The sequence below is a fragment of the Haliotis rufescens genome, unplaced genomic scaffold (genome assembly GCF_023055435.1).
Source record: "Haliotis rufescens isolate VD_foot unplaced genomic scaffold, xgHalRufe1.0.p SCAF_10, whole genome shotgun sequence".
Classification (NCBI taxonomy): Eukaryota; Metazoa; Mollusca; class Gastropoda; order Lepetellida; family Haliotidae; genus Haliotis; species Haliotis rufescens.
In genome coordinates this window covers 36338896-36366727 of record NW_025963780.1, presented here as the reverse complement: position 1 = coordinate 36366727, position 27832 = coordinate 36338896, and the positions used below count along the sequence as shown (strand labels likewise).

The window sequence follows — 27832 nt, the reverse complement described above, 5'->3', positions numbered from 1 at the left end:
TTCACCACTACATTGGGTATGAATGCTGACATGGGTTAATCTTCAGTCTATTTTTGATGTTCCCATGGCAATATTGTCAAAAGCTGTGTGAAACTATTCTTGCATCCCCTGGATCTTGTGTCGATAGGGAAAACTGTGCCACTCACAACTCAAACACATTTAACCAAGAAAGTTTCTACTCTCAAAAATGTTTTATTCTCCATCATGTAACACATTGAAAATAACAATTCTCACAGGCACTTAATGCAAAATATGAAAATATATCACATATGAAGTTATACCTGTGTGATCCTTAAAGCTTAACAATCTGCATCAAGTGCTTGTGCCCTCAGATGCTTCTGAACATTCTTTGTCTTGTTTGTTTGTTGTTTAACACCACACTCAGCAATATTCCAGCCATATGGTGGCGGTCTGTAAATAATCGAGTCTGGACCAGACAATTCAGTGAACGACATCATGAGCATCAATCCACACAATTGGGATACGATGACATGCATCAACCAAGTCAGCAAGCCTGACCACCCGATCCCAGTGCTTCTGAACAAGCCTGCATAAACTACTCAAAAGAGTTAAAGAACACCTGATTTGTTCATATTACAATAGTTAATCTGTCAGCAGCTTTCTCTGTACAAGCCAGTGCCTTGGCCTGCTCCACTAGAAAGGCAGCCTTTGTAATTCATTCATACAAGTGCAAAATCATCTCCACCAGAAGCACTCACACAGGATAACATGAAACCCTCATCAAGCCCTTACAGCAAACAATTTCATATATAGCATATTCAACATTTTATATCTGACCATACATATAAAATACTAGTTCTGATAGGTTAAGGACTGGCAGTTATATTCCATGCAGCCCGCTCATGCTGTCCGCCGAAAAGTCAATCGAACACATCGTAGGTAACTTGCATATCTCGAATAAGTATCGTTGAGCTGAAATGAACTGATGTTTATCCAAATGCATTGGTTAAAGGGAAGTAACTCGGTTTCTTTGTGTCATCTGCTATGAGTTATGCTTATTCAGAGAAACTGCGGACAAATATTGTGTGAGCCTGACAGCCTGGGGTATATAGGGTGATGTACCCTGTGTGTGAGCCTGACAGCCCTGGGTATATAGGATCACACACAGGGTACATCACACCATATACCCCTCGAACTCGGTTGACAACTTATATTCCCTATGATTCCCCATAGGTCAGATCTTTCAAATGTTTTACCAGACCGACATCCTGCAAGACTTCACAGTGGTAGAGACAGGCACAGTTTTAAACAGAGTGATGTCTGAAAGATGTCTGTTTTCTTGTATTTCAAGATGACTGTTGACAACGCAAGGCACCAATACACAAGGATCATCGGATGGGTACTGAGTAGGACCTGGGTACCCACAGGACTACCTGGACCCATGGTTAGTCATGGGATATATTGTTTAATTACAATAACAATTAATGACCAAAATGTTTGTACCTATCTCTGGAGACCTACAGCGGGTACCTGGGTAGGGTTGGGTAATAGGGGATTGGGTACCCAATTCATCCCAGCCCTACTGTAAACAATGCCAAACTTCTTGAAAATACTGTAGAACTCTATGGTTGCACTAATGTTTGCATTTCTTCCTGACTATGCACACATTCCTTCTGACTTTATATGTTTGAATAAAGATAAAACTTCAGTCAACACTGGCAATGTTCAAGACTGTGATGGAGGGAAGAGACACGCTCATGGGAGACTGGTCAAAAAGTTACAATTATTGCATTGTCATTTTGTCATAAACACATCTACAATAAAAATTCATGACACAAAACCCTCACATGAACTACGTTCACACAAAATAAAAACATGAATTTATTATATACATATATATCTCTGCACAGATATTAGGCACGAATGTCAGCGTGTGGCAACTTGATTCTGATCATCTATCAGAGGTATCAAACCACAATAACATACCTTTATTATTTGGATGATTTACCAAGTACACACGCATAGGCACAAAGGTGCAACTTAGTGAATGACCTTCCAATCACATTTGATTCTGTTCATACATATCTTCGACTGATTTATGGTTGATGCTTCAGAAAATCATTAGACTCTGAGAGAGGGAGAGAAAGAGAGAGGAAGGGAGGGAGAGAGAGAGAGAGAGGAAGGGAGAGAGAGAGAGAGTTTAAAGATATGAGATGAAAAGTGGTATGGCAATGAAGTGTAAATTACTATTTACTTATGTTGCATGTATAAATCTTCACATCATCTTAAATCCTTTTTTCCTCAAACTTACTTGAAGTGTAATATGTTTTGGTTTGGCATCTAGTCATTCCTGATGATGATACATGTCTTTAACACGAGTGTTTTTGTATGATGCATTGTACCATGTATGTTATTGCATAGAATTATGTGTTGTAACAAGTATTGTACCACGTATGTTATTGCATAAAAACATGTCTTGTATCAAGTATTGTATCAAGTATTGTACCATGTATGTTATTGCATAGAATCATGTCTTGTATCAAGTATTGTATCAAGTATTGTACCATGTATGTTATTGCATAGAATCATGTCTTGTACCAAGTTTTGTATCAAGTATTGTACCACGTATGTTATTGCTTAGAATCATGTCTTGTATCAAGTATTGTATCAAGTATTGTACCATGTATGTTATTGCATAGAATCATGTCTTGTATCAAGTATTGTACCACGTATGTTATTGCATAGAATCATGTCTTGTATCAAGTATTTATTGTACCACGTATGTTATTGCATAGAATCATGTGTTGTATCAAGTATTGTATTAAGTATTGTACCACGTATGTTATTGCACAGAATCATGTATTGTATCAAGTATTGTACCACGTATGTTATTGCATAGAACCATGTCTTGTATCAAGTATTTATTGTACCACATATTTTATTGCATAGAATCATGTCTTGTATCAAGTATTGTACCACGTATGTTATTGCATAGAATCATGTCTTGTATCAAGTATTTATTGTACCACGTATGTTATTGCATAGAATCATGTCTTGTATCCACTACTGTATCATGCGTCGTATCACAAACTTACATTCAAGACTTGTAACCTACCCATGATAAAGTGTATGACAAGAGCTCTAACACAATAAGCATATCAATAAGATGATCAACAGTCTCTGACATAAACTGGATGAAACTCCTTAAAATCTAGGATAGATGTAAACAGACACCATTCTCAATACTTTCTCATTAACATACAAAAATGACAAAATAAATATATTTGTAGATTATTTGAGAACATCCCTACAGGAGAGTCCATCAGTTGTACTAATGGAAACATAGTAAGTCATCAAACACCCCTATGGTGATATAATGAGAACTACCCAAATGACCCAGATAATATGGATATGCATATTACACAAAGTCAGACATTGTTACCATTCCACATATCTGTTCCCTCTATTCCATATAAGGCAAAATGCAAATCTTCCCACAAATGTAAACTGCCGGGCAAAAGAAAGCATACACCCATGTTTGATGGTGGCGAAAAATAAAACAAACAAGAAATGGCAATTCGATGGTGATGTATTTTATATGGGTATCATAGTTGTCTTTTGGACCTCAAGTTTGCAGTGTTTCGGCAACTGTTTTCAGCATAGTAACACTTTGAAAACATTTGTAATTTTGGGGCTGAATACAATTTTCAAGTGTATACTTTCTTTAGCCTGGCAGCTTATTAAGAATGACAGACATGTACGGTCAACATGATGAGTATACTGATGGCAAGAAATAAGGGAACATATAGAAATGATGTCATGTGACATCCTATGGTTGAATGACGATAACCAGATGTTCCAATTCATATCCTGTCACATCACAAACTTATCAATGTTAATTGTTGTTGGAGTGATACATACTTATTCCCAGCAGTAAGTTCGTGTCTATTGTCCTATGTTCCCTTAATTCTTTTCTTGAGTATCTAGACATGAGCATGTATCAGTACCAAACACACAATGTTCCATATGGATTATACAGGTTTTAGATGAAACAAAAAAAGATGAAAGTGACAGTCTCTGTGGTTTATGTTCATAAGAAAATATATTTTATTACATATATTCATACACATATGTATCTTACAAGCAATGAGGCAGCCATGTTGGACTCATCTCCCGAAGGAAAGAACGTCAACTAGCCTTTTTATCAAAGTCTTGCCACATCAAGCCCACTTTCCTGTGCTGATTCTGATTGGACTATCACACATATTGATAGTCCAATCAGAGAACGTTTTACAAAATCAACATTCACGACTGGTACAACTTCGTATGAAAGTGATTTAAAACTGGAATATGTTTTTTTATCTTTAAAACCCTCCAACGATTGTCTATGTTTTTCTGTCATGGATGAAATCGCGAAAGTTTTCGTTGTCTGATCGACTTGGTCGTCTCCATCTTTGGTGAAGCTATACAAGATAAGAACAGTGATCTGATTGGATATCACATTTTATTACAAGTGGCACAACTTGTGATCTACGCGAGGTGGCTCCAGGGTCGAACCAAGGAAAGTGGCCTTGATGTGTCAAGGGTAGAAACTAGGCAAGTGGACAAGCTTGCCTCGTGAAGATGTGTTGGACTATGTATCAGCTGTCCTCTGTCCTCTGTCCTCACCAATCACACAGGTACTCTCTCTCGGCAACACAAGCACAAATTACATGTTCATCATAATGCCATGGTCTTTACAACATAATAAATCCCCTGATAATTGCCCCATTTGAGATCTTGCTACAGTAAACTGTTACTTCAGGAACTAATGGCTTCAATGCCTCACCCCTATCCTGTCAGTACAGTCTGGAACCTAGTTCCATTGCAGGAGTTGCCAGATCCTGAACCAAACAGGAAACACAATCCAACATGACAGACTTCCGGAAAAGCCCATAATCAGCAGTTTTTTTCAGCAGATCATGACCTCAATAACAAAAATAAATAAATAAATGAAACGTGTGTGAGAGAGTACATATTGGAATATCTGAGGCCCCGTAACCCTCACTAGCGCCCACTCCAAGCAGAAATTGTTACTAATAAATTCAGGAAGCACTGATAGGTTTTCAGTTGAGCTTTGACTAGAGGTCTAGGAGATTATTTGTCACAGTGCTTCTTGAATAAGTTTGATTTGTTTGTTGTTTAAAGCCGCACTCAGCTATTTTACAGCTATACGACGGCAGTCAGTAAACCAGACAATCCAATGATTGACATCATGAGCATCGATCAACGCAAATGCAATACAATGAAATGCAGCAACGAAGTCAGCAAGACTGACCCCCAAACCCGTTTGTGCGTCTTAATACAAGCATGGGTTCAATTCTAACCTGGAATCTTCACAGGATCTTTTGAATAAGTATGTCTTGATGTTCTTCTTAAAGTATTTAAGGCGTAGCAGCCTAATGGGCAAGTGTGATGTCATTCACTTGAGTTCACTCCCTCCCCACACCTGCTAGTCCTTCTGCACAGGTCTCCCTGCTATCGTTACTTAGACAACTCTTCGCATCCCTCAACCTCAGAAGCTACAGCTCCAGTGTAAACACTGACATTTCTCACTAACCAGTGATTCATGTGCTGTCCGCGAATTATATATTCTGTATATGACCTCATCAAAACACAACCATTAACTAAAACAAGGATCTAATCACTTTACCAGACGGTTTTAGCAAAGCTCTACAATAAACCAGTCTGGCTATCACTCATCAGTGATTGACAAATACCTGGATTTGTGCCATAGCTTTATTTGAGTGCGTACGGTTTGATGGAATAAACACGTTTACATTGTGCTGGGATTGCAAGGAGACATGGATTTCATATTCTTTATTGTTTCAATGTCATTTACATCAGATCTTAGTGCTTGCTATTGCACTTGCATGTGTATGTCTGTTTGTACTAGTCTGGACTAATGCCGATTTTTGTAGTGCTAGCTCACTGAGATACCATGCTGCAGTTTAACATGAATACCCAACTCAGACACAGTATACTCAGACTCTGAGCCAACAAGTCCTTGCTTTAGCCCCTTAATGCCGAGCGCCAGGCAGGGTTACAAGCACCGGGTTTTAACGTCTTTTGGTACGATGAGGATGGGGATCAAACTCCCAACCTCCGACACTCCGGGTGGACGCTCTACAACTGGACCACTGGGGCGGCCCCACGAACATTGACCGACCAATGAAATGACAAGAAGTTGACATTAGCCAGTGTATTAGCCAATCAGAATGCAGCTTTCTCGAGCCTTACAGCACTTGTTTCAAACTAATGACGTCCATTCCAGTATAAGCTTTGAAAAATACCGATTCAAGTTTTGAAAACTGAACAAAAGAAAATTCTTGAATGTCTAATAGATGGCCAATAGTGTATAGGAGTGACTCCCCATGTTTATCCCGCTGAATGAAGTGAAAGACGATGATTTTGACAGAATCAGTCATACAACACATTTGGAATACCCTGTGTTAACCTTTTTGAGGTTGCATGATAAGGAAACACTTTCTGAATGTCACTTTCCTGATCTGGTAAGAGAGAGTCTGACTGGTCGGATGAAAGGTCATTCTGATGTAAACCATAATGGGATGTCCTCAGATCTTTGTTTAGTGGTAGCGAGCACGAAGATCTGATTATAATGAGACTGATATTGTTTCAGTGTGAAATTTCGGTTCAGATGCTTATACCTGTATCAAGCAGGTATAAGATACAGGTATCTGCACTAAAACATCGCCATGGGGTTCAGGTGTATGAACACGGCAACGTCATGGCGATGACAGCATCGTTTACATTCTGGACAAGCCATTTAATGCTGATTGGCTGATTGGAAATTCAGCTATGTGACGTTCTGAGGAGTGAAAAAATGGTCTCATTTGCAAAGGTTATCGTAGTGCTTAGGTGATCATAACTCCCATACTTTAATATACACTTACGACATTTGAAGAGCTATGATCGCTTTCAGAAATGGGACACAGATTTTAATGAGATACGGGTAATAATGCGATCATGTGTCCATACTGTACTCCAAGCAATCTAAACTGCTTCAGTGAGCATTAACAAAAGCATTGCTCTCTCAAGCACGCTTATTCCATCAAATGCACTATCCTAGTATTGGTAACCTGGACGCAGTCATCATATGTTTCACATACATATTCAGTGGAACTGAATTCTCAATAAATAACCTTTCATAACCATCCCTCAAATGCTGACAGCTTCAAACTTCCACTTCTGCGAGTCTCCTCCATTACATGGGTTTACGATGACGGTCCCGCCAGAACTGAGATTAACTCTGTCTAAACACTTGCCAGACTTGTCCTGGATGATTGTGCCTTGGTCCTGGAATACAAACATACAAATATGGTGAAAAACTTTGAAGCAAGGGTTTATGGGTAATAATATTTACAAGATCATTAGCTAATCAGAAAGCAGCTCTCTTGAGGTTTAGGATTATTTTTGGTGGTTCTCAATCAATGGCTTCTGAAAATAGAGTGAGGGCAGGCGGTGTGTTGTTTTGTTGGTTTCGGTTTTTTTTATTTGGGTTGGTGGGGTGGGGTGTTCAAACTAGTATGTAAATAAATAAACAGTTGTATACAATCAACCTGGCAAAGGGCCTCCCTACATAAATGTATTCTTTGATGAGTAAAAATCTGGGATACAGTTGGACTACCTCTATGTGCATAAAACACACATACAATGAGTTGCGTGTTCGAGGCATGGAATAATTAAGGATTTTTGGGTTGTTTTGAAAATGGAAATAAAACGAAACATGCTGCAGACTTTAAGATGATGCTGGCGGTGCCTGAGAACCAAGACTATTATTTATTTTTATCTGATTTTAATGAGATTGGGAACAATTTCAATGGTCAGAATAATGCACATGATAGTATCTTGCAAGATATCCCATCATAAGCAACAATCATTGAGTTAGTAGATGGGTTTCCTTGGATGGGATAGTGTATGGATGGGTGTTTGGCTGGGTGTATCATAAGATGGGTGGGTGTATCTTTGGGTGTTTGGGAGGATGGTTTATTGCATGGGAAGACGTTTAGTTGGGATAGTATGGGATGTACGGGTGGGTGTATGGGTGGGTGTATCATAGGATGTATGGGTGGGTGTATCTTTGGGCGTTTGGGAGGATGGTTTATTGCATGGGAAGACGTTTAGTTGGGATAGTATGGGACGTATGGGTGGGTGTATGGGTGGGTGTATCATAGGATGTATGGGTGGGTGTATGGTCAGTGTATTGTTAGATGGGTGGGTGTATGGTCAGTGTATTGTTAGATGGGTGGGTGTATGGTCAGTGTATTGTTAGATGGGTGGGTGTATGGTCAGTGTATTGTTAGATGGGTGGGTGTACGGTCAGTGTATTGTTAGATGGGTGGGTGTACGGTCAGTGTATTGTTAGATGGGTGGGTGTATGGTCAGTGTATTGTTAGATGGGTGGGTGTACGGTCAGTGTATTGTTAGATGGGTGGGTGTATGGTCAGTGTATTGTTAGATGGGTGGGTGTATGGTCAGTGTATTGTTAGATGGGTGGGTGTACGGTCAGTGTATTGTTAGATGGGTGGGTGTACGGTCAGTGTATTGTTAGATGGGTGGGTGTACGGTCAGTGTATTGTTAGATGGGTGGGTGTATGGTCAGTGTATTGTTAGATGGGTGGGTGTACGGTCAGTGTATTGTTAGATGGGTGGGTGTACGGTCAGTGTATTGTTAGATGGGTGGGTGTATGGTCAGTGTATTGTTAGATGGGTGGGTGTATGGTCAGTGTATTGTTAGATGGGTGGGTGTATGGTCAGTGTATTGTTAGATGGGTGGGTGTACGGTCAGTGTATTGTTAGATGGGTGGGTGTATGGTCAGTGTATTGTTAGATGGGTGGGTGTACGGTCAGTGTATTGTTAGATGGGTGGGTGTATGGTCAGTGTATTGTTAGATGGGTGGGTGTATGGTCAGTGTATTGTTAGATGGGTGGGTGTATGGTCAGTGTATTGTTAGATGGGTGGGTGTATGGTCAGTGTATTGTTAGATGGGTGGGTGTACGGTCAGTGTATTGTTAGATGGGTGGGTGTATGGTCAGTGTATTGTTAGATGGGTGGGTGTATGGTCAGTGTATTGTTAGATGGGTGGGTGTACGGTCAGTGTATTGTTAGATGGGTGGGTGTATGGTCAGTGTATTGTTAGATGGGTGGGTGTATGGTCAGTGTATTGTTAGATGGGTGGGTGTATGGTCAGTGTATTGTTAGATGGGTGGGTGTATGGTCAGTGTATTGTTAGATGGGCGGGTGAAACAAGTGGTGAATGAGTGGGGGTTTCCTTTGGTGGATGGGTGGGTGGGTGTGTTGCTGGGAAGCTCTATGTCTATGTCTATATTATTGAGTGTAAGCCAAATGTACAAGGAAAGATTATTTGTTGTTAAATCACTAGAAAATCCTAGAAGCTCTTCCTTATCGCTGATGGACTCCATGCTTTGTTAAACATGAGATGTCACCTGACAGGCTGCATCATTACTTAGAAAGTTTGAAAGTTTAATTTGTGAGATTGGTCTTAACACCAAAACCTACCATGTCATATTTCCACTTCATCCCTGAAGTCTTTTTAAAACACAGCATCATCCTGGCGACGCTGCCATCATCCCCCTGGGAGTCGAGGCAAACCTCCTCCCTCCGCAGCTCATTCGTCTGACTCATGGAAAACAGCTGAAAACAGAGAAATAGTTGGAAATCTACAGAACATAACAACTTATTTCTGAAGTCCGCAGCAGCGGTGGGATAGTCATGTGGTTAAAGCGTTCGCTCGTCACACTGAAGGCCCGGGTTCAATTCCCACATGGGTACAATGTGTGAAGCCCATTTCTGGTGTTCCCTGCTGTGATATTGCTGAAATATTGCTAAAAGCGGCATAAAATCCAACTCACTCACTCACTCTGAAGTCCCCAATGCATTGCTCCTAATCATTAAATAGAATTCATAAAGCTAAAAGAAATAATAGTCTTTGTTCTCAGGGGGCCATGGGTGGCCTAGTCGTCTAAGGCGCCGCGATTCGCTGTGCAGAGAACAGAAACCTATGATTGTGGGTTCGAATCCTTGTTCACCCCTATTATGTTTCTAGGTTTGTCAGCACCATACTCGTGCTCGTGGGTTTCACCGAAGTGGTAAACGTCTGAGACCTGCATCACTTCGGACTTTCCTCCCACATTAAGCTGACATGCCTTGATATAACTGGAATACTATTAAAAGCGGCGTTAACCAAACTCACTCACTCACTTTGTTCTCAGTCACCACCCACATTATCATAAAGTCTGCTGCACGTTTCGTTTTTATTTCCATTTTCAAAAAATCAAATTACTTAAAAGCAATATAACACACAGTTACTTCCCTTTACATCACGTGTTATGGTCATGGTGGCAATAGGAGTTTGGATGCTTGTTTATTTGGTTACATACTAGTTTGAACAACAACAAACAAAAAACCAACCCCCTGCCCACCTGCACTATATTTTCAAAAGTCATTGCCTGAGAACCAGTTCTTTTATTTGTTTTAGCCTAAGACTAATAAATTCTTTGAAACAAATATACTGATGTCTTTCAGAGATGACAGTTTAATAAGACCTTAGGTCACAATGACTGTTTCAGGGGAGTCATCATAGCCATGGTGGTCATGTTTAAACTTGCACACCTTCGAAGTCAACGAGCAGTTTGTAGTGACAGTATTGCTAGGATCATCAATGCAAGTTTTCGGGGGCACGGGTGGCCCAGTCGTCTAAGGCGCCCTGATTCACTGTGCAGAGTTGCTTCCCCTGGACACGCCAGAAACCTATGATTGTGGGTTCGAATCCCGGTTCACCCCGATTATGTTTCTAGGTTTGTCAGCACCATACCCTTGTTCGTGGGTTTCACCAAAGTGGTAAAAGTTTAAGACCTGCATCACTTTGGGCTTTCCTCCCACATTAAGCTGACATGCCGCGATATAACTGGAATAATGTTAAAAGCGGCGTTTAACCCAATTCACTCACTCAATGCAAGTTCTCAGCTACATAGACCTTGTGGTTTCAGTGGAGATGGAGACTATGCAGGATCAGTTTACAACAGATGGATGACTACAGACAGTCAATACCATTGCACCATAAGTTCACCATCAGCAAAACTTACGTAGCGGCCATAATGGGATTCGAACCACGGACCTTCTGATCCAAGGTCAGACGCCTTGTCCACATGACCAAAGAGGTTAACCCCGTCAGCAAGCTGACTAGGTAAGGATGTCATCTGTGGGATGACTCCACGCCCTGCTACATACTCCCCCATCAACAGAAGGCATGTCCCGGGCCTCATAGTAGGGTACTGAGACTTATTTTGCTCAAATTTAATATGAACGTGCTCAGCCCCACGTTGGGTGCCAATGTAGCAGCAATAAAATTTCCGAGTCCTGTGATGGGATTGGAACCACAGACCTTCTGATCAGAGGTCGGACGCCTTGTCAAACATGACCGAAGAGGTTAACCTGATGTCATCTGTGGGATGACTCCACGCCCTGCTACATACTCCCCCGTCAACAGAAAGCACGTCCCGGGCCTCATAGTAGGGTACTGAGGCTTATTTTGCTCAAATTTGATATGAACTTGCTCAGCCCCTCGTTTCGCGCCAATAGAGCAGACATAAAATTTCCGAGTCCCGTGATGACAAGGTAAGTATGTCATCTGTGGGATGACTCCACGCCCTGCTACAATTAGAAGAAATAAACAAGTTAAAACATGCAGCCTTGATCACTGACCTCGTTTGCGCTGGCGCCGGACTGACACAGGAACAATCCCAGGTCGTATTCCACCTTGTCCTCTCGACCCAGAGTGTCTAGACAGAGCGAACTGCCCACACCCTTCACCTGCAAATATCAATTGAAGGAAATAATAGCCCTGCAAAAATAACCCTCTAAATCTTAAAAGTTCCACCAGGATCCTAGCCTTACACCACATGTTCACACATACACCTCGGCATCACAAGTTGGAGGATCTCAAGGTTCCACCAGGATCCCAACCTAATTATGTCACATGTTCACACATACACCTCGCCATCACAAGTTGGCGGATCTCAAAGTTCCACGAGGATCGCAACCTAATTATGTCACATGTTCACACATACACCCACCATCACAAGTTGGTGGACCTCAAAGTTCCACGAGGATCCCAACCTAATTACGTCACATGTTCAGACATACACCATGCCATCACAAGTTGGGGGACCTCACAGTTCCAACAGGATCCGAACCTAATTACGTCACATGTTCACACATACACCACGCCATCACAAGTTGGCGGACCTCACAGTTCCACCAGGATCCCAGCCTTACACCACATGTTCACACATACACCTCGCCATCACAAGTTGGGGGACCTCACAGTTCCACCAGGATCCCAGCCTTACACCACATGTTCACACATACACCTCGCCATCACAAGTTGGCAGATCTCAAAGTTCCACCAGGATCGCAACCTAATTACGTCACATGTTCACACATACACCTCCCCATCACAAGTTGGCGGATCTCAAAGTTCCACCAGGATCGCAACCTAATTACGTCACATGTTCACACATACACCTCGCCATCACAAGTTGGCAGATCTCAAAGTTCCACCAGGATCGCAACCTAATTACGTCACATGTTCACACATACACCTCGCCATCACAAGTTGGCGGACCTCACAGTTCTACCAGGATCCAAGCCTTACACCACATGTTCACACATACACCTCGCCATCACAAGTTGGGGCATCTCAAAGTTCCACTAGGATCCCAACTTCACATAACACTTTCACACAGTCATATATGCCTCTCTGTCTAAGATAGGGTTTATGTTAAGTGACTGTTTGATTTTACTTAACGCCTCTTTCAAAGTTCAAAAGAACTCTTTCAAAGACCCAGCAGCCAGTATAACGTCTACATATATTCCATGCTACCAAACACGGAGCCCCCACATGAACCCTTCCACACCGAGGTCATATGAGTCTGCTTACAGGGAGTCCTAAACACTTCATCTTTTCTTCACAGTTCTCTTATCAGTTGTGCTTAAGCATGTTTCAAGCAATTATATCAGTCAATCCATAAAAACAAAAACAAAAACAACATATGATTAATTTGTTCACAAATACATACATCCTTATATTCTGTACCAAACTTTGAGTCATCTTAACATTGAACCAGAATCCCACTTTCATATAACATGTTCGCAAATACATATATCTTTCTTGACCAAGTGAAGATCCCCTCAGACAATCCAACAGACTGTTATATATATTGAAGCACATGTGAGACATTGTGCGTGACCTCCCACTCACCATCCCCCAGGCCTTGACACCCTCATCCAGGACAAACTTCTCGGGGTACACGTTGTCCAGATACCACTTGAAGCTCTTGCACTGAAGCTTGTCCCGGAGACCAACTCGGGCAGATATGTCCCCGAAGTCTTTACCCTACAACAATATACACAGTGACATGTTAGTCAGGCGAACCTAACGCTTGTCGCGGAGAGACCAACTCGAGCGAATATGTCCCCGAAGTCTTTACCCTACAACAATATACACAGTGCAGGTTAGACAGGCGAACGTAACGCTTGTCCCGGAGACCAACTTGAGCAGATATGTCCCCGAAGTCTTTACCCTACAACAATATGTATACACACAGCCATGTTAGACAGGTGAACCTAACGCTTGTCCCGGAGGCCAACGATATGTCCCCGAAGTCTTTACCCAACAACAACATACACAGTGCAAGGTCAGACAGGAGAGCATAAAGCTTGTCCCGGAGACCACCGATATGTCCCCGGATCTTTACCCTACAACAACATACACAGTGCAAGGTCAGACAGGCGAGCGTAACGCTTGTCCCAGAGACCACCGATATGTCCCCAAAGTCTTTACCCAACAACAACGTACACAATGCCAGGTCAGACAGGAGAGCATAAAGCTTGTCCCGGAGACCAACGATATGTCCCCAAAGTCTTTACCCTACAACAATATACACAGTGTCAGGTTAGACTGACTCTTCATTGAGATTTTCATAGTTATATTATATTCCGCATATATTATATGACCGACAGGAGTTAAGTTTAGTTTTAAAAAGCAGTAGTCCAACAGACTAGTTCATTTTGTGTTTTATTAGCCTTTTATATTTCTGTCACCTCAGGCTAACAGGCAAGCATAAAGATCAAAGCCTGATTATCGGCTGACTTTAGTTTCCGACAAGCAGCCAAAGTAATCGATTGACGCAATGTTACAACACAACAAGAACACTTTAACGTGATACATACCTTCAAGTCATGTCTGTGCATATAGAACAGTCTTTTGTAATCGTCCATCCAGACCTCAGCCACCCTCACCGAGTTTATACCATGTGTGTCCTTATTACCTGAGCAGAATCAACTAAATTAGATTTATCAAAGCAAGGCCAACATTATCTACATTCTTGTTATAACACTTATAGGAAACCCCTGATCTGAATGTGTTTTCAATCTTACCTGTAAGTATCAGAGCTCCAGATAAGCTTTTGGTGTTGTGGGTATTTTACCCATGTATTTTAAAATCATTGGGTATCAGTAGTTCTATCTGGGTTTTCAAATTTCTGTTACCCACTAGTTTTTACACATGTAGGTATTTAAGTTAAATATTTAAAAACACTATTCATCTAGTCCCTGCAAACTGGTGTCGTGTGGATTCGAGAGCTTTGTAGGACTCAAAAATACCACGATACTTCCGCAAGAAAGTGTGATGGCAAATGATCATGATGTAACTGTCATCGTGGAGTTTGGCAAGGTTGACGGAATTATAATTTCAAAATATGTTGCTGATTTGCGAATCAAATACGGAGGGTTACTTCACAATATTTTGATGATACACACAAGTTTTATTTTTGTAGTGTATCTGTAATGTTCGTTGCGTATTTGATATGCTTGGATTTTATTTTACTGCATATTTCTGATGCGTATTTTACGCAGATACACATTTGTAGGTTAAATGTATATTACATAATACACTCCTCAAAAGGGCGCTTGTATGATACATGTACATACATTTTCTGTGAGAGTGAGTTAGTTGGGATTAAAGCCGTTTTTAACAGTATTCCAGTTATATCACTGTGTGTCAGCTTAATGTAAGAGAAAGCCTGAAGTGATGCAGGTCTTTGACGTTTATCACTTTGGTGAAACCCACGAGCACGGGTATATTGCTGAGAAGCCTTGAAACATAATCGGGGGTTTCTGACGTGCCAAAAGGACCCAACTCTGCACTGCGAATTGTGGCCTTAGACAATAGGGGCACCTGTGCCCCAGGTTAAACACTTTGGTGCAACACGGATATAGTGGGTCATAGGTATGTAGGTAATAACCTTCAATGTTCCATCTCACACCTGTTCTCACACACAAGTGTCACAATCCCACAGAACACTGCAGCAGTCACACAGATCACTTTGTTACCTGGGAACGTATAGGGGTGCTTGGAGCGGAAGATATGTCCGACACGGGAACAAGGCAGAAACTCCAGCCGGCCGCCACACATCCACGTCTGAAGCACAACATTGTCACAGTGGATTACACATTTGTATGGCAACAGTTAGGCATCTTGTAGATTTCTTTTCTTTTTAAGTATCAAAGTATCTAATGAAAAAAGAGAGTGACTTGTCTCTTATAAACAAATCACCACGACCTAAATTAATTCAGGTTTACAGATTCTTGGCCTAAGAAAAAAGATTTTTGGTTGGGAAGAAAATATAAAAAAATTCCAATTTCCACCTTTTTAAAAATATTTCCTCCAACATCATGAACAGACGTATTTGTACTTACTCTGAAGGAGATCTCGAGGTTCTCCCCTCCCCACACGTCCATTCCGTCATCATAGGCTCCGATCTCCCAGAAGAACTTTCTGTCCAGCGCCAGCAAGCCTCCGGCCATTGTGGGAGAGCTGCGTAATCAGACAGATTTTACAAATAATGATATGAGTTTGAAACGTCCTTCTGGACAGGATATGAGACTATTATGATTACTAGTCTACCAAACATTTTGGTGTTTGTTGTTTACCACAACACTCAGGAATATTCCAGCTGTATGTTGGTGGTCTGTCAATAATCGAGTCTGGACCAGACAATCCAGTGATTGATATCATGAGCATCCATCCACGAAATTGGGATACGATGACATGCATCAACCAAGTCAGCGAGCCTGAACATCCGATACCGTTAGTCGCCTTTTACGACAAGCATAGTCGCCTTTCACGGCAAGCATGGGTTGCTGAAGAACCAGTCTCAGGTTCAAGGACTGGTAGCAACAGGAAATGGTCATCAGGAACAAAGTGATTAATACATTGCCCTCCTTATAAGGCCTCCATGCCAATAAGCTCTCAATCATGACTAGATCAACCCTACATAAATGACTAAAATTGACAAAATAACGATATATTAAATATAAATTGACATCAAAAGAGATTGTAACCATTTTGGTGGCCATCTTGGATTTTCTACCACCAGGTGGCACTGCTGAGGTGGATCCATATCCAGAAATGTTTAGAATGGTTCAATGTATAAGTGTGCCGGGTTTGGCGTTTTTAACCCAAAGTGCACAATTTTGACTAAAATCAAGTCTTAACCGCCCCACTGCCCTGAGAATCAGCTAAGCCTATTACAGTAACAAGTTGTAAGTAGTGAGTGAGATTGGTTTTACGCTGCTTTGAACAGTATTCCAGTACACATCACGGCATGTCAGCTTAATTTGGGAGGAAAGCCGTGATGCAAGTCTTGGACGTTTACCACTTTGGTGAGAACGGGTATGGTGCTGACAAACCTAGAAACATGATTAGGCCGAACTGGGATTCGGCCCACAATCATAAGTTTTTGGCATGCCCTGGGGACAGAGGTGGAAGTATGAATTGTTGTACCTGATAGGGTCCGTGTATTTCCGGTGAACTTTCTCCCTCTCCGGGATGTCTCTCCAGGTGAAGTGCATGCTCCAGGAAAACCCGCCCACATTGTAGCCCCCATTACCAGAATACTCCAACGTGTTGTCGTTGATGGCGTCAATGATTGGGCACAACACTGTCTTCCGGTTCTCTTGTATACGAGCAAGGATCGGTTCCAACCTTCACAACAGAAAATGTTGATATCACATCTTCTGTTCTGGCAAGCAGCAAACAAAAATTTGCAATTGCCTAATATTGATATGACTTGCGTCTGATATCAATATGACTCGTGTAAAGTGGCAAAAATATCTGTTATTAATAAATGGAAGTTGTGTTATTCTTCCAGTATGACACTGCTTGATAATACAACTAAAACCTGAACCTAAACGTCACCTCTGAAGGATGAATTAAGTTGAATTTATAAGTCAATCCTGTTTTCATTGAGACCACTACTTCTAAAAGCACATGTGGAATTCTAATTAATATCCAACTTATGTGATCTAAACAGATACACTGTTACATAGTCAAAGCAACAGATAAGCAGCGTATTTGCGGAATATACCCCCGAAAATATTCAAAATCCAATTACTTTCAATTAACTTACGTACAGAAATGCATGCCTTAAATGAAAAACTCAAATGTATAAAAACAGCTCGCGTAAATACCCAATGAGACTCTTTCAGCATGCGTACAAAGGAGCTAATTTCCGAAACACAATTACAAGCTAATTTACTTTCCCGGTCATATATTTAGAACAGTTATATACATCTAAAACATTATTTCATTTATTTAAAATCTTAAAATGTTCACTTATTTTGGGAAACCCAATGGAGTGATGAATAGATGAGTAAAAAAAATATAGGTTACCTGATGAAAATGTAATAACCCAATGAAAATAGAAACCTTAGAGTAAAAACTCAATTTTTTTAAAAGTTATCTGGAGTTCTGTATAGTGCTTAAAGTTCACAGAGAAATAATGCTTAATCAAGTAATTGCTCACACAAAGGTATAATCGTCAGCAAGACATTGTGATGTTTGTTTGTTTTGCTTCAAACACATGGCAAAAAGTCTTAGACTACTGAAATCACAAAGACATAAGCTTAAGGGATGCAAATGTAAAAAGTTTCCACTCACCACTGTGTTCCCGCCTCACAGTGAGAATCCAGGAACACGATGACGTCACCCGTGGCAGCCTTGGCACCTTCAATACGGGCTCGTATCAAGCCACTCCTCTGCCGGGTCCTCACCATCTTCACAACACCATCAGGCCACGTCTTCTCCACGTAGGTCTTCAACTTGTCCCCCAACTCAGCTGCAACAGCAACAAGAGGGTCGGTGTAATATATAGCTGATATAACATAGATGGGTCTGATATAGCTGATATAGCATAGATGATCTGATATAGCTGATATAGCACAGATGGTCTGATATAGCTGATATAGCATAGATGGTCTGATATAGCTGATATAGCATAGATGGTCTGATATAGCTGTTATAGCATAGATGGTCTGATATAGCTGATATAGCATAGATGGTCTGATATAGCTGATATAGCATAGATGGTCTGATATAGCTGTTATAGCATAGATGGTCTGATATAGCTGTTATAGCATAGATGGTCTGATATAGCTGATATAGCATAGATGGTCTGATATAGCTGATATAGCATAGATGGTCTGATATAGCTGATAAAGCATAGATTGGTCTGATATATAGCTGTTACAGCACAGATGGTCTGATATAGCTGATATAGCATAGATGGTCTGATATAGCTGTTACAGCATAGATGGGTCTTATATATAACTGATATCACACAGATGGTCTGATATATAGCTGTTACAGCATAGATGGTCTGATATTGCTGACAAAACATACCGTAGATGGCCTGATATAGCACAGATGGTCTGATATAGCTGATATAGCATAGATGGGCTGATATATAACTGATATAACATAGATGGTCTGATATAGCTGTTACAGCATAGATGGTCTGATATAGCTGATATAGCATAGATGGTCTGATATAGCTGATATAACAAAGATGGGCTGATATGTAGCTGTTACAGCATTGATGGTCTGATATAACTGATATAGCATAGATGGGCTGATATATAAGTAATATAACTTAAACCATGGCTCCTTTGTCTTTGACCTTGGTCTAACTAACTGAATTGTAAGTTAAACACCACTTGGCAATGACGGAACTTCTTTTTGTCCCTATCATTTGTCTCTATGATAGAATAATTTCATGAAAAACGTTTGTCGCCAGTGGGATTTGAACCCACGAAGTCTGCACTGAAGGCCAACAAATGTCTTCTGCCAAGGCAACATGGGAGAAAGGGTATGAAATTAACAACTAAATATTTACGTGCAGCAGTACCAATTGCTTTTCCCTTTATGAACTGCGAAATGTGTTTTATGCAATTATTATACAGTATGTTACTCTATGCATTCTAGTATTTGTACAGTACTTGTGATTTTGTAGCTTTTCATTCAATGAAACGAACAGATAGAAAAGAAATTACTTTTATCTTGATCAGGGCTATATTTGTTCATAATAGGCCCATCAACCTGGGCAAGTAATATTTAGGTGATTGATAAATGTTCTCGAGTTAAACCAAAATGAATGGTATACTTGCCCTGGGACATGAATTTCATAACCGTAATCGGCAAGGTGCGAGGTGCATGTGCGAAAGGCTCGGGGAACACATTTCACATGCTTCATGCAGGGCCTACTCACACAGTGTTCTCACAGTTGAACATAGAGTTCCTCAATATCTTTCAAAATACCTTTAACAAAACAATGTTTTTAAGCATTTTTGGTGCCATAAATGTTGGACATGGCTTAAGTATGTTAGACCACGAGGACCCAGTGTCTAATCATTGAGGCTGCGCGCCTCGTGGTTTAATTAACCATTTCAATGATTAGACACTGGGTCCTCGTGGTCTAACCTATACATAGATGGTCTGATATAGCTGATGTCCTCTTACGACAAGCATAGCCACCTTTTACAGCAAGCATGGGTTGCTGAAGACCTATTCTACCCTGGATCTTCATGGGTCATGGCTGATATAGCATAGACAGGTCTGATATTGCAGATACTGCTAAAATGGGTCTAATATAGATGACATATCATAGATGGATCTGATATAGCTGAAAATGGATCTGATATAGCTGATATAGCACAGATGGGTCTGATATAGATGACATATCATAGATGGATCTGATATAGCTGATAATGGATCTGATATAGCTGATATCATGATATAGCACAGATGGGTCTGATGTAGCTGATAATGGATCTGATATAGCTGATATAGCACAGATAGGTCTGATGTAGCTGATACAGAATAGATGGGTCTGATATAGCTGATAATGGATCTGATATAGCTGATATAGCACAGATAGGTCTGATGTAGATGATACAGAATAGATGGGTCTGATATAGCTGATAATGGATCTGATATAGCTGATATAGCACAGGTGGGTCTGATGTAGCTGATATAGAATAGATGGGTCTGATATATATGATAATGGGTCTAATGTAGCTGATATAGCTTAAATGGGTCTGATGTAGCTGATATAGCATAGATGGGTCTGATATAGGTGATAATGGGTCTATTTAGCTGATAATGGGTCTAATATAGCTGATATAGCTGAAACGGGTCTAATATAGCTGACACAGGACATTTGGGAATGATACAGCTGATATAGCAAACATCTTGAAACAGTAGGAACAGTTTTTTTCTAAATTGGTTGCTTTGTTAATTGCACACACAGGCTGTCAATCAGAAGTTTCAAATCCCTGCTATACACTCCCATAAGCACCAGATTACCGAACAGATCAATGTGAAACAGCAGTCGGTCACAGCTGCAGCTGATTGACCTCTCGACATTGATCTGGCTCTTCTTGACTCGACACTCAATATAACTACAATATAAGCTCATAGTCAGTAGCAGGTGCCCTCATAACCATACAGATGATACAAGTAAATATCCATTATACATGTACCATGTAATTTTGTAGTCATTTAAAAATGTGAAAACCGTAAATAATGATTTGGCTTTGAATAAATGCTGTAATTTTTTTTCTGGTGTTTAGTATTTGATACAACAACTACTTAAAATATAATTTTAGATGTACTTGTTATATGTCATTGGGGGCGGTCGGGTAGCCTAGTGGTTAAAGCGTTCGCTCGTCACGCCGAAGACCCGGGTTCGATTCCCGACATGGGTACAATGTGTGAAGCCCATTTCTGGTGTCCCCCGCCGTGATATTGCTGGAATATTGCTAAAAGCGGCGTAAAACCATACTCACTCACTCACTATATGTCATTGGGGTATGATGACATACAATCAAGATATAGAACCTCACCAACTGATCCATCGTCTCAAGACTTTATTTTCGCTAAGAGTAAGACCTTTCAAAAACATCATCTGAAATGTTCTAGATAGGTTTCAACATGATCTCCATTCTGCTAATCTGGGACAATTGAAAAGTATTTGTTAATAGATGACAAAACTGTGATGTACTGTGTTTCCAACTGTGTGATCAGACAAGAGTATAGCCTTCAATCACCCTTGCCATGTGGCTAACCCAACATAAAAATATTTCTAGTTTCATCAGAACACACATTAGTTCACTTGCCTGGAGAAAAAGGAGAACGTCTCCCTTAATTTCAGGGTGATGTGATGATTAAAGTGATTTTGTTAGTTTGTTTGCTGTTTATATGACGGCAGCCTGTAAATAATAAAGGTGAGACCAGACACTCCAGTGATTGATATCATGAGCATCGATCCAGGCAATTTGGATACAATGACATGCATTAACCAAGTCAGCAAGCCTGACCACCCGACCCGTTAATCGCCTCTTACGACAAGCACGGGTTGCTGAAGACCTATTCTACCCCAGATCTTCACGGGTCTGATTAGAGTGAATGGTCTCAGGAGCCTAGTACCGAGATTTGCATCTTTCTTGTAATAAGAGCAGGGATTATTCTTGGGATTCCATGGCACCTTGGCAAATTCACGACTTCCTTCAAAACTGGATTTTTTTTAAATTTCTAATCTTCTTCAATGTAGAAGCATTTTTATATAATAAAATCATATTTTAATACTGCATTCAATGCCATAATGTGAAACGAAACAGAAAAGCCTCTGCCAGTATATTGGTGGTGTTAAGTCACTTTTTACAACACCGTAACATACGTTTAAGTTAAACGGTTTAACTATAATACCATGAATGTTTAATTCCAATTTAGGTATTTGAACTGACATTAGCTGCAGACTTGGGACCTTTGAGCAGGTCCAGAAAAATCCCCAATGAGCACGAGAACATAAAAGACTGTATTGGCAACAAGAAGTTTGGCATTGTTTATAGTAGGGCTGGGATGAGTTGGGTACTAGGCCTGGGACAAGTCCAAATTTACTACCCGGGTACCCATCACCCTATTGCCCGACCCTACCCGGGTACCCGCTGTAGATATCTAGAGATAGGTACAAACTGTCCGATTTGGAAAAGTTTGACCGGAGCTCTTGCAAAATGTATTTAGATACACGAGTAAAGCGATCTGGTTTACTGCATGAAGTTTTATCTTTATTCAAATATATAAAAGTCAGAAGGAATGGCTGCATAGTCAGAAAGAAATGAGAACATGAGTGACTTGTAGTGTAACCATAGAGTTTTAGATAATTTTTGTCATTAAACAATATATTATGTAACTAGTCACGGGTCTGGGTAGTCCTGTGGGTACCCGGGTCCTATTCAGGACCCACTCGACCCGAGTACCCGAGTTACCCGTCCCAGCCTTATTGGGTACCCATTCTCCTTTCACCCGACCCTACCCAGGTACCCGCAGTAGGTCTCAAGAGATAGGTACAAACTTTTTTCATTAATCAATATATCACATGACTAACCACGGGTCTGGGTAGTTCTGGGGGTACTGGGTCCTACTCAATACCCACCTGACCCGAGTACCCAAGTACCTGTCCCAGCCCTAGTTTATAGACAAACTGCCAAGACTGAAATTGATGGGGCGCAAGAAAAAATTAAGTGAAATTATCATGGCTGAGTTTGTTTGGATGTTAAAGAAAAACCTCAAACAAAACCTGAAGCTGCTGTTCATGGCCTGGTGAGCTGACATTAAGTTCTTGATTGTGACTGAGTATTTGACTCCACTAAGATCCCTTTCATAGTGGTTCATGTGATGCATTGCAGCTCATGAAAGGACAATATGTCCCACGTAATAAAGGAACTGTTTATTCATCCTGTTTACACACACATTGTCACATGGCAGGTTCTCCATCAAGTGCCTTCTATCAGGGAGAAAATCTCTTCTTGAGGCATGGCTTCAAAAATTTGCTTGTTTGTTGTTTAACGCCACACTCAGCAATATTCCAGCTATATGACGGCGGTCTGTGAATAATCGAGTCTGGACCAGACAATCTAGTGATTGATATCATGAGCATCAATCCCCGCAATTGGGATATGATAACATGCATCAACTAAGTCAACCTGACCATCCAATCCCATTAGTCGCCTCTTACGACAAGCACAGACGCCTTTTACGGAAGACATGGGTTGCTGAAGACCTATTCTACCCCGGATCCTCACGGGTCGGCTTCAAAACAATAGGACAATAAAAATATCAAAGTTGTCAGTGTACCATATTTTCTTGTTTTGTTTGTTTGTTTGCTTGTTTGTGTGAATGTTTTTAATGCCACATGCAGCAATATTCCAACAATATGGTGGCGCTCTGTAAATAATAGTCTTGTCCAGACAATCAAGTGATTGACATCATGAGCATCCATCTACGAAATTGGGACACGATGACCTGCATTAACCAAGTCAACAAGCCTGACCACCTGATCCCATTGGTGGCCCGCTTGGGATGCTGGACACGGACCTTCACGGGTACCATATTATCTTGAGTATAGTGCAAACCCAAGAAAAATGCTCACCCCTTAGAGGAGATGCAGTATTTTGAACAAATAGATTTTCCAAGTATTTTGTCATTTATGTGGTCCTTGTCATAACCCTAATGTTAAATATCAAAGTGTAAGGCTAAAAAAAAACCAACTAGTATTGGTTCTCAGGCACCGCCCACATCATCATAACGTTTGCCGCACGTTTCCTTTTGATTTCCATTTTTTTTTTTTTTAAACCAATCATTAAATATTCCCTGTCCAAGGGTAGTCAAATACTGTATTCCAGTATTTTACTCATCAAGGAATACATTTATGTTGGGAGCCTACCCAGGTTGATTGTACACAATTGTTTATTGATTACACAACTGTTTATTGGGTACATACTAGTTTGAACAACCAAAAAAAAAAAGACACCGCCCACCTGCCCGCCCACCCACACTATATTTTCAAAAACCATTGCCTGAGAACCAATTCTTTATTTTTTTAAGCTTAACGGAATCCCTGGATTCAAGTACTATTGCAGCAAACATCAATGACCCCAGCCCATACATTTCTAGCACTTCAGATATTTCCATGAAATCAAGTAGCTATGCAAAGCATGGTGCAATCTTACGTTGTCTCTGAATTTTCTATATGAAGAGACAAAAAGTACAGTCATGAGGCTCTGTATCCCTTTCTGTGTTTTTCAGAAATATTGTATCAGAAAAGTTTAAGAAAGGTAAGCGAGAAGTTTGTACACAAGATATCCTCACTACTCACTACATGTTTATAAGATTATGTAAGAGTGAATATTATCCTACCTTATTTTTTATCCATGGAATGAAATTCTTTAGTGTCAGGATGATTCTCCCAAGTGAATTTGAACCCATACCAGTGTGTTTAATCCTATCCTATCCTATACTCTAGAGTAAAACCTCCCCCGGGATAATATTTACTGGGTAGGTAGGATATAATCCTTGCTTACAATTACACCTTGAGTACCTGGGTGAGAATGGGGCCAGGATTGGATCAAGGTCAAAGGCCATAACGGTGTCAAAAGTGAAAATACCAAAAAGAACGAATGACAAATTGATCCACGCAATACATACTTCCTGCTTCCAGTGTCATGACAAATGAATGAGAAATGGAAGAGTAACGGACAATCATTAATCATTATGGCTGCTATGGACCCCATGTTTCAAATCATGGGAGCAGACAGCATGACTGGCATCCTCCGTTTAAAGTTTCAACTTCATAGTCCTGTTGTTTCAGATGAGACGAACTACGAACTACGAACAACAGACAATGCACCAAGCCATAGGCTCACTTTAAATGAAATTGAGCAAAAAATAAAACTGCCTTTTCACAAGAAGAGAGATATGATTTGTTATGATAATATATTCAAGCATGATAATCACATACTGACAACAGATGCAGACTATTTGATTGGTTTCCATGGTTACTTACGTCGGTCACTGAAATCATCCAGTAAGATAACTTCGTGCAGATATTCGGGCGGAGATCGGTTTATCACGCTGTGCACCGTCCTCAGTAACGGCGTCCAGGCCTCGTTGTGGTAGATTATCACAACACTCGCACTTGGGAGGATCCTAGGGTAGACAATATCCTTACACCTGGAAGTAAAACCAATAATCATTAAGCGTTGATTAAAATAAACTATTATGGCTCCATTATGTAGGACTGATAGAATATTCAAGCCATACAAAAGCGACACAGGCAGCTAGGGTTGTGTACTCCCCAGGGAGCTGAGAATGAAAATTGACTGCACTATGATCTATTGACCGGGATAATAATGCAGCGCTTTCAAGTCTTAGGGCATCCTTTGGGATGTTGATTTGGTGCGTTATAAATTCATGTATGCACATTATTAATATTATTATGTTGAACCAGGTCTTACAAGTGACCAGCCGTAATAGCTTTGACTTCTTTAATTAAAAGTTAGATCCACATCAAGTGCTTTTATGAGTTATCATGGTGTAATATTTATACATCATTTCATATAATTGTAGTTTAGCAAGTAATATTTACTTAAATAAAAGAGTTCAAGGTAATCTATAAGACTATGGATACATATCTTTTGTCTTATTGGATATTATGTCTGGGAGATGGGATCTTGATACCTTAGGCAAGTATTTATCTGAAAGCTTTAAATCTATTAAACTATGTAGACATAACTTTTGTCTTATTGAATAGTATGTCTAGGAGATGCGCTCCCGTTACCTTAGGCTAGCATCTATCTAAAAAGCTATAACTGAAACTACTGATATTTTTTTAATGCATTTTACCTGATGATAAGTATTACTTGCTAAACTATAATTATATGAAATGATGTATAAATATTACACCATGATAACTCATAAAAGCACTTGATGTGGATCTAATTATTATAGGAAAACTAAGTATAAATGTTATATCATGATACCACACTCGACAACATTCCAGCTTCAAAATGGTATCCTGTAAATAATCAAGTCAGAACCTAGCAGAGAGCCGTGATGGGGTCCTACAGTCAAGACGTGATTTCAGGGTCACATCTTGACTGTAAGACCCCATCGTGGCTCTCGTCTAGTCTGGACCAGACAAATTAGGGGTTGATATTATGAGCAACAAACCACGCCATCAGGGTTTGATGACACATAATCAACCAAGTCACCCAGCCTGAACAAACATTCTATTTAGATGCCTCTTATGACAAGAAAACGTTGCTTGGGATCAATTCTAACCCGGAATCGCCAAAGTGTACACCTGGTTAATACATGATTCATGAGTCGTCCAAGGTAAAACCAATATGTTTGTCAGTTTGTGTGCCATGTGATGTCACAGAGTGAGCAGAAGGGCAGTGGATCGATGCTCATGATATCAATCACTGGATTGTCTACTGATTATTTACAGACCGCCATCATATAGCTGGAATATTGCTGAGTGCGGCGTTAAACAATAAACAAAGGAGGGCCAGTGTCATATTGAGCTTAACACCCTGCTGCACTAGTCAATAAATAAATGGCTAGGGATTCTGTGGCATTTAATTATTCAATTATATCAGGCATTGCAGCTAGATGGATTGAGGAAGATAGCACAAAGTGATGCCTGTCGAATACATTTACACTTTCATGATAGTTTTATAACATAGGGAGGATTGTGAGTAATATGGAAAGAAAAAACATGTATTCAATGTTTTAATCAGAACTTCTGCATGTGATAAGAATCGGTTCAGATTCACTAAATGTGACATAAACACAATATATCAATATGAAACAATCCCCACACTGTACAAACACATACATTTAACAGATACCAGCTGATAAAAACATAATATTTTTTTATTCAAGAGAAAAATGGGCGTGGTGTTTTGACCTCATGCATCTATAAATAGCACGTTGCCTGACTAAGACAATGCGATACTGTTAGATCTCCTTCAAGTAGCTAAACACGTAGAAAGACAGGGCGGCCACTGAATAATAAATTGTTGTCATTCGGCCAAATGCCTGACGTGGAATCAAATGTTGTTATATGTACATATAGGCCTACACAAACCACACATCTCGAACCAATAGCAATCAATAAATCTGTTTATCGGTTTATCGATCTTACCTTCGATCACGAACATCCTTCACGGATCGCTCCAGCGATATTTTTTCACTTGCAACTATATTAAACGCTTCTTTATGCATAAGTTTTTCTCCTAAAAGTTTTTCTTCCCCTTCTAAATGCACCGGTAATCCTTTTTCGCCGGGTCCTGTTCGAAGTGACTCGCTAGCTTGGTAGGCATCAAACCGCTTCTTTCGAATAAACAGAACATGGCTGGGTACCTTTTCCGAAGACGGCCATTGTCCGACGAAGTTTATGTACAAAATCGCTGCACTCACACAAAATAATGCAATAAACGCTATGTGCTTAATTTTAAACCTTTTAAACCGTACGACTCTCATCCTGTGTCGTTCACAGACTATTCCAAAAGTGACATGACAACTTGGTTTGCAGGAATGTTAGTGTG

General features: G+C 40.4%; 1 protein-coding gene across 1 annotated transcript; it reads right to left on the bottom strand.

Moving 5' to 3' along the window:
* Positions 1-172: 172 nt before the first annotated feature.
* LOC124131054 (probable N-acetylgalactosaminyltransferase 9) lies at positions 173-27832 on the bottom strand. Its single transcript, XM_046494134.2, has 11 exons — positions 27430-27832; positions 25285-25451; positions 18045-18222; positions 16890-17090; positions 15803-15920; positions 15437-15524; positions 14276-14373; positions 13305-13439; positions 11747-11854; positions 9542-9676; positions 173-7317 (listed from the first exon to the last, which is right to left on the bottom strand). The coding sequence occupies exons 1-11, from the start codon at positions 27765-27767 to the stop codon at positions 7180-7182; spliced, it is 1704 nt and encodes a 567-aa protein (XP_046350090.2). The 5' UTR covers positions 27768-27832; the 3' UTR covers positions 173-7179.